Below are 12756 nucleotides of genomic sequence, written 5' to 3'. Positions count from 1 at the left end.
AAAATTGGATTCACACAATTTCGCTCAATGAGAGATGAGACAGTTTTGAAAATCTACTTTATTATAATACATTCATCAATATTGGAAATATAACTTTATTTAATAAAAAGAGCCCCAGACTGGACATTGGCAGGTTTGAAATGAGTTTTTTCTCATTAGCTTTTGACCTTGGATAGGATGGTAAGTTTTAGAAACCAGAGAACATGTAGATTTATACATTGTTGAATCTACACTGCCTAGCACATTGTGACTGCTTCATAAATATCTAAAATAAATTAACTTTTATTTCTTATTTTACAATACGGAAGTAGTACATTTTCTCTATCTAATTCTTAAAATGGTTTTTTGTTAGTTTGTATTTTTGAGAGACAGGGTCTCACTCTGTTACCCAGGCTGGAGTGCAGTAGTACCATCATGGCTCACTGACGCCTTGACTTCCCTGGCTCAAGTGAGCCTCCCACCTCAGCCTCCTGAGTAGCTGGGACTACAGATGTGTGCCACCTTGCTTGGCTTTTTTTTTTGTTTCAGAGATGGGGTCTCACTATGCTGCCTGGGCTGATCTTGAACTCCTGAGCTCAAGCAATCCTCCCACCTCAGCCTCCCAAAATGTTGGAATTACAGGTGTGAGCCACCATGCCTGGCCTCTCAAAATATTTTAAGGATCAAATATGTTATTAACCAACCAGTTGTTGGAAACTGCTCATCACTTAAAGAAATGTAAAATATTATATGATTAAGGTCTAGCATGTTTCAACAATTAGCAAATCATATCACAGATGACAGTGATTCCAATGAGCAAAGAGGAAAATTGATAATCCAAATGCTGACCTAAAATATCTGTGCCAAGCCATCTAAACTCAGCTAAATAGCACTGCAGTTTCAGTACTAAAACCACCAGGGAAGTAGGAGGAATAAAATCAAGCATGGTTTTTAGAAATAGCTGCTGAGTCTTCAGTTATTTAAGGAAGCAAAATATTGGGAAACTGTAAAGAAAACAGATGTCAGACTTCTCCCATCAGCCAGGTAAGGCTTTGGATGTACTGGAAAGAATATTATGCTTACAGACATGAAATAGGTTTGATTCAGGACTTTGCAGTATTCCTATAGTTGATTTATAACATCTCCTGCTAAGCAAAGCCCACTGACTAATTAGTCACCACTACACAAGGAAAAACAACATTATTTTTAGAGGCTGAATCAATGTTAGTTTTCTCATTTTCTCATCTTCATTCTCTCTGCTTTTGAAGAAATATTCAGTGGGCAGCTGATTCTGCTTCTTCTCTTGCAGGTTTCCTATCCTGGGAGCAGGAGAGTGTGCCTATTTGAATGACAAAGGTGCCAGTAGTGCCAGGCACTACACAGAGAGGAAGTGGATTTGTTCCAAATCAGATATACATGTCTAGATGTTACAGCAAAGCCCCACCTAATCTTCAGAAGCATATTGGAACTGATAACTCCATTTTAAAATGAGCAAAGAATTTATTTCTTATACCAACAGGTATATGAGAATGTGCTGAATATCACTAATAACTGGGAAAATACAAATCAAAATTATAGTAAAATATTACCTGTTTTCATGGTGCTAATATTGCCTGTTCTCCCACTTCTAATGACATACCCGAGACTGAGTAATTTATAAATAAAAGAGATTTAGTTGACTCATAGTTCCACATGGCTGGGGAGGTCTTGCAATCATGGCAGAAGGCAAATGGGAAGCAAAGTCATGTCTTACATGGTGGCAGGCAGCGGGATTGTGTACAGGAACTCCTATTTATACAACCGTCAGATATCTTGAGACAAGAACAGTATGGGGCTCCCTGGTGTGATTCTGTCCTGCGCGGCTGTTCTCTGGAGCAGCGTTCATTTATCTCCGTCTGCCTTCTCTCCTACCTAAGTGTGTGCCGCCACCCGATGGAAGATTCGACGGACATGGACACGAGCCCCCTGAGGCCCCAGAACTATCTTTTCGGTTGTGAACTAAAGGCAGACAAAGATTATCACTTTAAGGTGGATAATGATGAAAATGAGCACCAGTTATCTTTAAGAACGGTCAGTTTAGGGGCTGGTGCAAAGGATGAATTGCACATTGTTGAAGCAGAGGCAATGAATTACGAAGGCAGTCCAATTAAAGTAACACTGGCAACTTTGAAAATGTCTGTAATAAATAAAAAGGCAACCAGAGCCTCAGATGATAGCTCTGCTTTGCTAGGAACCCCTAGGTAGACCTCTCGGAAGCATCCGACAGCAGTTTACCCCAAAACAATGCCCCGTGTCAGCAGGAAGCAGCTAAGACCAGTCATTGTCCATATCCTCATGGCAGTTAGATACACCTCTTCAGAGAGGGGAAATAATATGAAAGTGCTAGGAAGGGAAGAACCTGGTCCCCTTAAATGATATGGAAGAGGCGAAGAGAAGTGCTGGGTAGAGGAGGGTGTGGACCCTGGCTAGGGCTCCACACCCACGGACCTAACTGAGAACAGGCATTTCCTGCCCAAATGTTGCATTTCCCAAGACCACCCTGGCCTGCCATGCCCCTATCCTGTGCCTATAGAAACCTGAGACCCTAGCAAGGCAGACACCGAAGCAACTGGACATCAAGAGGAGCACATCAGCGGAGGAACACAGGCAGAGGAACACATAGGTGGCTGGACATTGAGAGGAACACACTGACAGGCACCAGCATGCTGACAGGCCACTGACTGACAGAACAATGCGGAGTTTGGCTGGGGCAGCTGGAGGAGAGTCTGGGCAGCTGAGCAGCCTGACCGGGGGAAAACCATCTCCCTTCTGGCTCTCCCATCTGCTGGTGGCTATTTCCACTCAATAAAACCTTCCACTCATTCTCCAAGCCCATATGTGATCTGATTCTTCCGGTACACCAAGGCGAGAACCTCAGGATACAGAAAGCCCACTGTCCTTGTGATAAGGCAGGGGTCTAATTGAATTGACTAACACAAGGCACCTAGAGTGGCTAAACTAGAAGAGCAAAACTACAAGAGCACACTGTAGCACATGCCTACTGGGGCTTCAGCTGCAAACATTCACCCCTAGACATTGCTGTGGGATCTGAGCCCCACAGCCTGCCCGCCTGTAAGCTCCCCTAGAGGTTCGAGCAAGGGGGCACTGAAGAAGCCAGCCACACCCTGCAAGGAGATAAGGGAACTTTTCCCATTTCACATTCAAGCCAGAACTGTTAAGAGAAACAATGGGTAATTTTCTGGCTTATACTTATTCTGGGTTCCAGAGAAGGTTGGTGTTCTGTTTCTACCTTCAGAATTGCATTGGCTACTTAATCTAAAAGCTTTGGTCAAACAAGCTGATTGTGGAATTAACTGCTCTTCACTAAAGCTACTTAGAGCTTTTCCACTTCATATTATTAAGCTTCTGTGAAAATTTTGCTTTTGCCTGGTTTCAGAGAGCAAGTTATTTAAAAAAAACCGCTTCTTAGTTTTCACTGTATTCAACTATCAGTAGAAATGCACATACTTGATTGCTTCCTCCTTGAAATTCTTTCTTTAAAAAAAGCCCTCTCCCCTTCAGGGGGGAGGGACAGCATTGGGAGACATGCCTAATGCTAAATGATGAGTTAATGGGTGCAGCAAAACAACATGGCACATGGATACATATGTAACAAAACTGCACATTGTGCACATGTACCCTAAAACCTAAAGTATAAAAAAAAAAAAGAACACTTTATATTGGTAAAAAGTTTGTCTCACAAGAAAGATGGAATAATTCTAAATTTGTATGTAAATAACATGTAAAGAAAAATGTAACTTGCAAAATTATATAACTAAAAGGAAAAATTAAAAGCTATCATTAACATGTGAAAAAAAATTAAAAAAATAAATAAGCCCTCTCCCTACCCCAGATTATTATTCTGTTGTTTTTTTTTTTTTTTTTTTTGCAGTGGTCCTTCTCAGCTTTCTTTTGTGGTTCCTTTTCCTTTTTCCACCCCCTAAAGCTTGGAATACCCCAGTCCTTGTACCTCTTCTTATCTGTGCTTACTTCCTACACGATGTCTTCTGGTCTCATCTATGGGCTGCTAACAATCACATTTATTTCTCTAGACCTAGCCTCTCCCCTGACTTCCAGCCTAAAGTATCTAACTAGATTCCTGACATTCCTACAATGATAGTTAATAGGCACTTTACACTTAACATGACTTAAGCTGAAAACCTAGTGTTTACTTCATACAAGCTTCTCCCTCAGTATTATCATTATCAAATACATCCTACTAGTTGATTTTCATTTCATATTACCTATCCAATACATCTAGATGAATTTGGAGTATATCCAGATATTCTCTACCTTTTGAGGCCAGTTTAAGACCAGCTTGGGCAACATAGCAAGACCCTTTAGCTTACTTTTAAGGTAAAGATGTATCTACCTTAAAAATAGCTGCCAACCCAAACTAAGCCATTTTCATTTCTCACCTGATTATTGTGATAGGCTCTTGACCAGTGTCCTTGTTGCCTATCTCCTCATCCCCATAGTCTATTCTGCACACATTATTTAGAATGAATTTATAAAAATGTAAGTCTAACAATGTAAGTCTTTATGGCAAATTTTCAACTACCTATCTATGCATGTATGTGTATATACACATATATATGTATGATATATATGAATATATGTATATGTAAACATATGTGTATACACACATGTATGCACAGATATATGTACATGCTTGCATCTATATATTCGTACATGCACTTGCATATATGTATACATATATACATATTCGTACATATATTTGCATGCATGTACATATATGTATACATACATATTCGTACATACACTTGCATGTATGTACATATATATGTATACATATATACATATATATAATGAAATATTATTCAGCCTTAAAAAAGGAGATCCTGCCAGTTGTGACAGTGTGGATGACCATGGAGGACATTGTGCTAAGTGAAATAAGGCAGACATAAAAAAAAAAAAATACGTCATTATCTCACTTATATGTGGAATCCTTTAAAAAAAAATCTAAACACTTGAATACATAGAAACAGAATAAAATGGTGGTTACCATAATTTGGGGGGTGGTGGTATAAATGGGGAGATATAGGTCAAAGGGAACAAATTTGCCAATATACGTGATGAATAAGTTTGGAGATGGATTGTACAACCTGAGGACTACAGGTTTAATATTGTATCCTATACTGGAAATTTGCTAAGATAGTAGATTATAAGTGTTCTCACATACTTACACCAAAATGGTAACTATGTAAGATGATGAGTATGTTAATTTGCTTGACTACAGTAACCATTTCACTGTGTGTGAGCCTATACAAACATCATGTTGTACACCTTAAATATATACAATAAAAAATGTATTTTAAAATATTAAGAAAAAAGGTTGTTTTGAAAATTAGATACAATATCTATAAAGTGCCTAGCAGGCTGGCAGATACTTGGTAGACACTGAAATCTACAAATCTATCTATAAATAAACAGTAACTTCAAAAAGCAAGCAAGCAAACAAACAAAAACAAAAACAAAACTGAAACAAAAAACAAAAAATCTCTGCTGCTACTCACCCCTAGGACCAAACTAGAAGCCCAGAGTTTGGTTGGTCTTCTTAGATTTTGGAGAACACAGGCTCTACAGCTGGCCCGCTCCTTTCCATGAGATTACCTGAAAGAAAGCAGTGTACAAGTGGGAACCTAAACAAAGGCAGGGCTATCTAAACTGCAAAAACAGGTAGCTCTCTCAGTGCCTTTGGACCTTTATCATCTCGACTCAAATAGGATTTTACAAGTGTCTGTCACTCCCACGAATGCAGACTGGAGCTTATGGCAACAGCTCCTGAGTGCCTCCCAGTGGTTACCTTGGGGATTTCGGACCAGAAAATTTCGGAATGGGGCCACCTGGTACACACCATTTGACAGACAATCATTAGCTGCTATTGGATATTAATTGAGACTGACTCAATGACTAAAGGACATAAAGTAATCATGAAATCTGAGATAACGTAATGTCTTGGGTGATGTCAGAAAAAGAGTCTAACAAGGAAGGCAGTGCTCAGAAGAGTTTGATAGATGAGTGAAACTGAAAAGAAGGCTCAAAATAGATCTAGGCAAATATAGTCAACTGGTTGTTTTTAACATAGTACAAAGGTAATTCATGCAAGAAAGCTAAGTGAATTCAGCTGTAGGTGACTGAGAAGCAAAACTAGCTTAAACAAGATAAATATTTACTTCTTTCATTGAATGTAAGGTCCTTTCAATTATAAGGTGTAAGATTAATATCAATTAGAAAGCAAAAATAAAGTTGCCAATTAAACTACTGCAAGTCATTGATAAGACGTTTCCAATTCCAAAACATTAGCACTGGGGGAAAACCTGTCTTAGAATATATGCAGTAGGTTGTCTCTCTGACATAATTGCTTGGACTGCTATGGGGTTTCTGCAGCATCAGGGCAACGAGTCCTTGTTATGTACAGCATGAAGACTTAGTTAATGAATTTAAAATCACTAAAGTTTATTTTTACACAGTTCTTTTATATGCGAGATATATCTATATATATATTTTAATATTTTAAATGGAGTCTCGCTCTGTCACCCAGCCTGGAGTGCAGTGGCACCATCTCGGCTTACTGCACGCTCCGCCTCCCGAGTTCACGCCATTCTCCTGCCTCAGCCTCCTGGGTAGCTGGGACTACAGGTGCCCGCCACCTCGCCCAGCTAATTTTTTGTATTTTTAGTAGAGACGGGGTTTCACCATGTTAGCCAGGATGGTCTCGATCTCCCGACATCGTGATCCACCCGCCTCAGCCTCCCAAAGTGCTGGGATTACAGGCGTGAGCCACCGTGCCTGGCCTATATGTGTTATACATTTTTTTTAACAAAGATTATCCTATTATATTTTCTCTCTGTGTTAGACATGTTTAAATTAAAATTTACATGTGTATTGATGGACCACAAGTCATATCCAAATCTGACTTAGACACAGACACGTAATTTTGAGATCTTGGAGGTGAAGATAAAGACAATAATTGCATAGAAGTATATTTCTCTTAATAGAGGGGCTTCATGTTTATGTATATGTTTTCAGTAGTGGTTTGTGTCGTTAAATTTTTGAAAAGGAAAGTTTTTCTATATTTAGTTTGAAAAGAAGAATGTGCTTACATAGCCAATACTAAATGCAATCATAGAAGTGTTTTAACATTTTTGTATGCTTTTTTCTTCATTTCTGTCACTTCATGATAGTTTTTAAAAATTTACACAGTTACTTGTTATTGTTCATATTTTGTTTCTTGGCATGTTGGGTAATTCCTGATTAGATGCTGGATATTATGATTTATGTTCACAGATGCCTTGATGTTGTGGTCTTTGCTTAAAGCATGTTATGGTGGTTATCTTCAATTCTAATTTGAACTTCATCTTATATGTACTTGTGATCTCTACTTTTTTTTTTTTTTTTGAGACGGAGTTCTGCCGTGTTGCCCAGGGTGGAGTGCCATGGCACAATCTCAGCTCACTGCAACCTCCACCCCCCAGGTTCAAGTCAAGCGATTCTCCCGCCTCAGCCTCCCAAGCAGCTAGGATTACAAGCACATGCCACCCCACCCAGCTAATTTCTTTGTATGTTTAGTGGGGATGGGGTTTCACCATGTTGGCCAGGCTGGTCTCGAACTCCTGGCCTCAGGTGATCTGCCTGCCTCAGCCCCCCATAGCGCTGGGATTCAGGTGTGAGCCATCGGGCCCAGCCTGATCTCTTACTTTTATTGAACATTTTTCTAAATATCTAGGAGTCTGTAGATGTGTAACAGTATGCAAGACTGAGGTATTAAATAAGCGAAGGGAATTTCTGTGTCTGGGATCGGTGGACAACACTGGACGTTCAGGCAGAAGTTATTTATTTTTTCTTAATCTCAGTATTTGGAGGTCTTTATTAGGAAGCAGATCAGTTTTTGGAAAGAGAAATTCTCCGACTTTCTTCTTGGGTGCCTTAAGCTTGATTGTCGAAGATACTGAGGTCAATTAGGAGAGATCAAAGTGTCTGGAATTGGTGGGTTCTTGGTCTCACTGACTTCAAGAATGAAGCCACGCACCCTCACGGTGAGTGTTACAGCTCTTAAGGGGACGCGTCTGCAGTTTGTTCCTTCTGATGTTCGGATGCGTTCGGAGTTTCTTCCTTCTGGTGGGTTCGTGGTCTCCCTGGCTCAGGAGTGAAGCTGCAGACCTTTGCCGTGAGTGTTACAACTCTTAAGGTGGCACGTCTGGAGTTGTTCCTTCCTCCCGGTGGCCTCGTAGCCCCGCGGGCTTCACTTAAGCCGAAGATCTTCACGGTGAGTGTTACAGCTCATAAAACCAGTGTGGACCCAAACAGTGAGCAGTAGCAAGATTTACTGCAAAGAGCAAAAGAACAAACCTTTCACAGCGTGGAAGGAGACCGGAGCGGTTGCCACTGCTGGCTTGGGCAGCCTGCTTTTATTCTCTTATCTGGCCCCACCCACGTCCTGCTGATTGGTAGAGCCGAGTGGTCTGTTTTGACAGGGCACTGATTGGTGCGTTTACAATCCCTGACCTAGACATAAAAGCTCTCCAAGTCCCCATCAGATTAGCTAGATACAGAGTGTCCACACAAAGGTTCTCCAAGGCCCCACCAGAGTAGCTAGATACACAGTGTCCATTGGTGCATTCACAAACCCTGAGCTAGACACAGGGTGCTGATTGGTGTGTTTACAATCCCTGAGCTAGACATAAAGGTTCTCCACATCTCCACCAGACTCAGGAGCCCAGCTGGCTTCACCCAGTGGATCCGGCACCGGGGCTGCAGGTGGAGCTGCCTGCCAGTCCCGCACGCCTTGCGCCCGCAGTCCTCAGCCCTTGGGTGGTCGAAGGGACTGGGCGCCGCGGAGCAGGGGGCGGCGCTCACCGGGGAGGTTCCGGCGGCACAGGAGCCCACGGAGGGAGTGGGAGGCTCAGGCATGGTGGGCTGCAGGTCCCGAGCCCTGCCCCGCGGGAAGGCAGCTAAGGCCCAGCGACAAATCCAGCGTAGCGCCGGTGGGCTGGCACTGCTGGGGGACCCAGTACACCCTCCGCAGCCTCTGGCCCGGGTGCTAAGTCCCTCATTGCCCGGGGCGGGCAGGGCCGGCGGCCGGCTGCTCCGAGGGCAGGGCCCGCCAAGCCCACCTCCGCCCGGAACTCCAGCCGGCCCGCAAGCGCCGCGCGCAGCCGGGGTTCCCGCTCGCGCCTCTCCCTCCCCACCTCCCTGCAAGCCGAGGGAGCCGGCTCCAGCCTTGGCCAGCCTAGAAAGGGGTTCCTGGCCGGGCGCGGTGGCTCACGCTTGTAATCCCAGCACTTTGGGAGGCCGAGGCGGGCGGATCACGAGGTCAGGAGATCGAGACCACGGTGAAACCCCGTCTCTACTAAAAATACAAAAAAAAAAATTAGCCGGGCGTGGTGGCGGGCGCCTGTAGTCCCAGCTACTCGGAGAGGCTGAGGCAGGAGAATGGCGTGAACCCGGGAGGCGGAGCTTGCAGTGAGCCGAGATCGCGCCACTGCACTCCAGCCTGGGTGACAGCAAGACTCTGTCTCAAAAAAAAAAAAAAAAAAAAAAGAAAGGGGTTCCCACAGTGCAGCGGTGGGCTGAAGGGCTCCTCAAGTGCCGCCAAAGTGGGAGCCCAGGCAGAGGAGGCATCGAGAACGAGCAAGGGCTGTGAGGACTGCCAGCAAGCTGTCACCTCTCAAAGGCACGTCTGTTATTCAGAATTTCAGTTAATTCCTCTGTCTTTAATAAGTCACTTCCTCCCTTAGCCTTGCCTAGAGACTCCTCCTCTGAATTCAGGCTCCTTTTGGTTCAGTAATGCCAGGCAATAAACTTCCAATCTTCAGTAGACATACAGGGTTGCAGTTTGATTGTTCAAGGGGCTCCTTGTATATATTTTCTACTAATTCTCCAGTTTTCCCCCATATTGAACCCATACAGTATTAGTTTTTTATTGCTAAATAACAAATTACCTTAAGCTTTGTGGTTTAAAACAATGCACATTTGTTATCTCATAATTTCTGTATGCCAGGAGTCTAGGCATGGCTTGGGTAGGCGCTACGCTTCAGACACCCACAAGGCTGCAGTGAAGGTGTTGGCTGTGGCTCTCATCTCATCTGAGGCTCATCTGGGGAAGGATCTGCTTCTAGGCTCACATGGTTGCTGGCAGCATTCACTTCCTTGTGGGCCATCAACTGAGGGCCTGAGTTTCTTGATGGCTACTAGCCAGAGGTAGCCCTCAGTTTCTTGCTGTAAGGACTTTCCCGACATGGCACCTTGCTTTCTCAAAGCTAGCCATGAAAAGAGTCCCCTCTGGCAGACAGTTATTATAATCTTAGGCACATTACATTACATTCATGTAATCATGCATATACCATTACCTTTGCTGTATTTTATTGATTAGAGGCAAATCCCAAGTCCTATCCACATTCAAGGAGAGGAGATCACACAAGGGCTTGAAGACCAGAACACAGGGATGATGGGAGCCACCATAGAGTCTGTGGTGCCTAGGGTTTCTGATGCTTTAGCATCCAGGGACCTATGGCCTAAGTTACTTAACATATTCCAAGCTTTGTAGACATTTCTCATCTATGCCTAGTTGCTCCCAATCATTTTTTATTCTATTAAATATTTTTATTAATATAACTTTTACTGAGATTTTAGAGAAAGCAGAAACAAATACATCTATTGAATATTACAAATGTACCTGAAAGTGCCCTATTGAATTTTTAGGTAGCCTTTGTTAGTTTGAAAATTAAAACAAAAAAATTCACATCTATGAGAGAAAAAATCAGATATATTACTTTTAATGTTTTATTTAGTTTTCTTAAAGAGCAACCTAATTTAGAATATTAATGAGTTTTCAAGGCCACTTGATACATACATGCCAAAAAGTTTCCATTCAGAGAAACATTGGGTTAGATTTGTATTAATAGATTAATTTTTATGAAATTTCATACAAAATTTATAAGATTTATATTGAATTTGTCTTAATTTATGTGAAAATATTCATATGAAAGTAGCAATCTTAATTTACACTAAACTTATAAATGTAGTTTGATGATTTGATTAGCTAAAAACTAACATTTACTAAGAACATTGTGTGTTTCAGGTATTAGCTCATTTAAGTCTTCTGGTATCACAACTGTAGGAGCTAGGCACCTTTATTATCCCTAATTGCTGATGAGGAAAACAAGGTACTTCACTCAAACTCACACAGAAGGATAGGCGTTGAGCAGAAATTTGAAACCAGATTACTTGACACCAAAAAGCGTATAAATACAATGGTTAAACTATATTGCTTTCCCTGAAACTGGAAGTTAAGATTAAAAATGATGTCCTCCCTTCAGGGAGCTGATTTTCTAGTATGTCAATAAGTAAGTAATTTACCGACAATTGATATACAAAACAAAAATGCCCCAACAGAGCATGCATGAGATTTTACTGCAGCCCATAGTTGCATCAGAGAGGAAGCGCCACTTGAAATAAGATGTTACATTGACATAAATAAGCATTTAGTTTTACTAAGAAACAGAGATGATGAATCAGTGGTCTAACCACACTGAAATGGGCGGTGAAGAAGTATTTTCAGGTTTTGCAGCAATTTGTGTTAGGCTGGTTTCTCTTTGTCATTCTAGGGTTTTAAAAAACTTCATACAAATGGAATCACACAATCTTGTGATCATTTGTATTTGGCTTCTTTGCTTGTCAGTAGGTTTCTGATATTTGTTTGTATTTTTGCACATATAACGAGTATAGTGCTTCTTGTATGGATGCTGCAACATTTATCTATTTTATAGTTGATGGACATCTGATTCCAATTCAGGGCTATTATGAATAAAACTACTATGAATATTTATTCCTGTCTTTGGGTGCACATACATGTTTGTTTCTATTAACGGGTGAGTAGAATTCCTGGTTCACGGAGTGTGCTGATGTGCAGCTTTAGTAGAGATGACCAAATTAAGATGGTTATCAATTTGAACTTCCTGCAGAAGTTTATGAACGTTTCAGTTGATCTAAATTCTCACCAACTTCTGGTATTCTCAGATTTTATTTCTGTTTATTTCTTTAAAAATTTTAGATATTCTAGTTGGTGTGTAGTGACTCCTTTAAGTTTTTTCATTTCTCTGATGACAAATTTGAGTGTTTTGATAAGCTTTTTTGCCATTTTGGTGTCCTTTTTCTGTGAAATTACTTCTGTAGTCTTTTTCTCACTTAAACATTTGTTGTTGCCTGTCTTTTTAAACTGATTGATGAGTTTGAAAACTCTCACTCTCCCATTCTTCGCTGAGAGACTTTGTGTGCACGTGGGGGCACACCCTGGACCCTCAGCAAGCAGTTCGCTGTGCTGTTCCTTCACTTCCTGCACAGCCTGAGCTTCAAGGTCAGCCAGAGGTGAGAGCTTAGGTTCTTCTCAGGTAACTCCTGAACCTGTATACAGCCCTGTACATTCACACTGCCCTGTGCTTCTGCACGACCTTCGAGATTCCAATAAATATGTTGGAGATTTTGAAGCCTACTATATACATCTCATTTCCAGTTTTTTTTTTTTTTAAGTTTTCATCAGCTCTTTGTCTTAGTTTTTATTATATTGCTGCCTCCGGAAGTTAAACAATTATCCCTGGTGTTTTTGACAAACGCCCTCAGAAACTATGGAAAGAGTAGATGAATTTAAATAGTCTGGAGGTGAGTAGGCAAGCTTTAGCAACAGTGCAAGCTGGAAGAAAAGGAGGTGTTCTGCCA

At 41.6% G+C, this 12756-nt stretch overlaps 1 protein-coding gene across 11 annotated transcripts in view; it reads left to right on the top strand.

The window, feature by feature from the left end:
* LOC129483389 (C-type lectin domain family 2 member D) overlaps nt 1–3870 on the top strand; it is a 36648-nt gene extending 32778 nt beyond the window's left edge. For all 11 annotated transcript variants that reach the window (XM_063639684.1, XM_063639681.1, XM_055280713.2 and 8 more), the window contains one exon: nt 1289–3870. In XM_063639684.1, coding sequence (XP_063495754.1) covers nt 1289–1403 — 115 coding nt within the window. In that variant the 3' untranslated portion in view covers nt 1404–3870. The remainder of the gene's footprint in view (nt 1–1288) is intronic.
* Nucleotides 3871–12756: the final 8886 nt, after the last annotated feature.

This window comes from Symphalangus syndactylus, chromosome 5 (genome assembly GCF_028878055.3).
Source record: "Symphalangus syndactylus isolate Jambi chromosome 5, NHGRI_mSymSyn1-v2.1_pri, whole genome shotgun sequence".
Taxonomy (NCBI): Eukaryota; Metazoa; Chordata; class Mammalia; order Primates; family Hylobatidae; genus Symphalangus; species Symphalangus syndactylus.
This window is presented reverse-complemented; position numbering and strand designations above follow the sequence as displayed.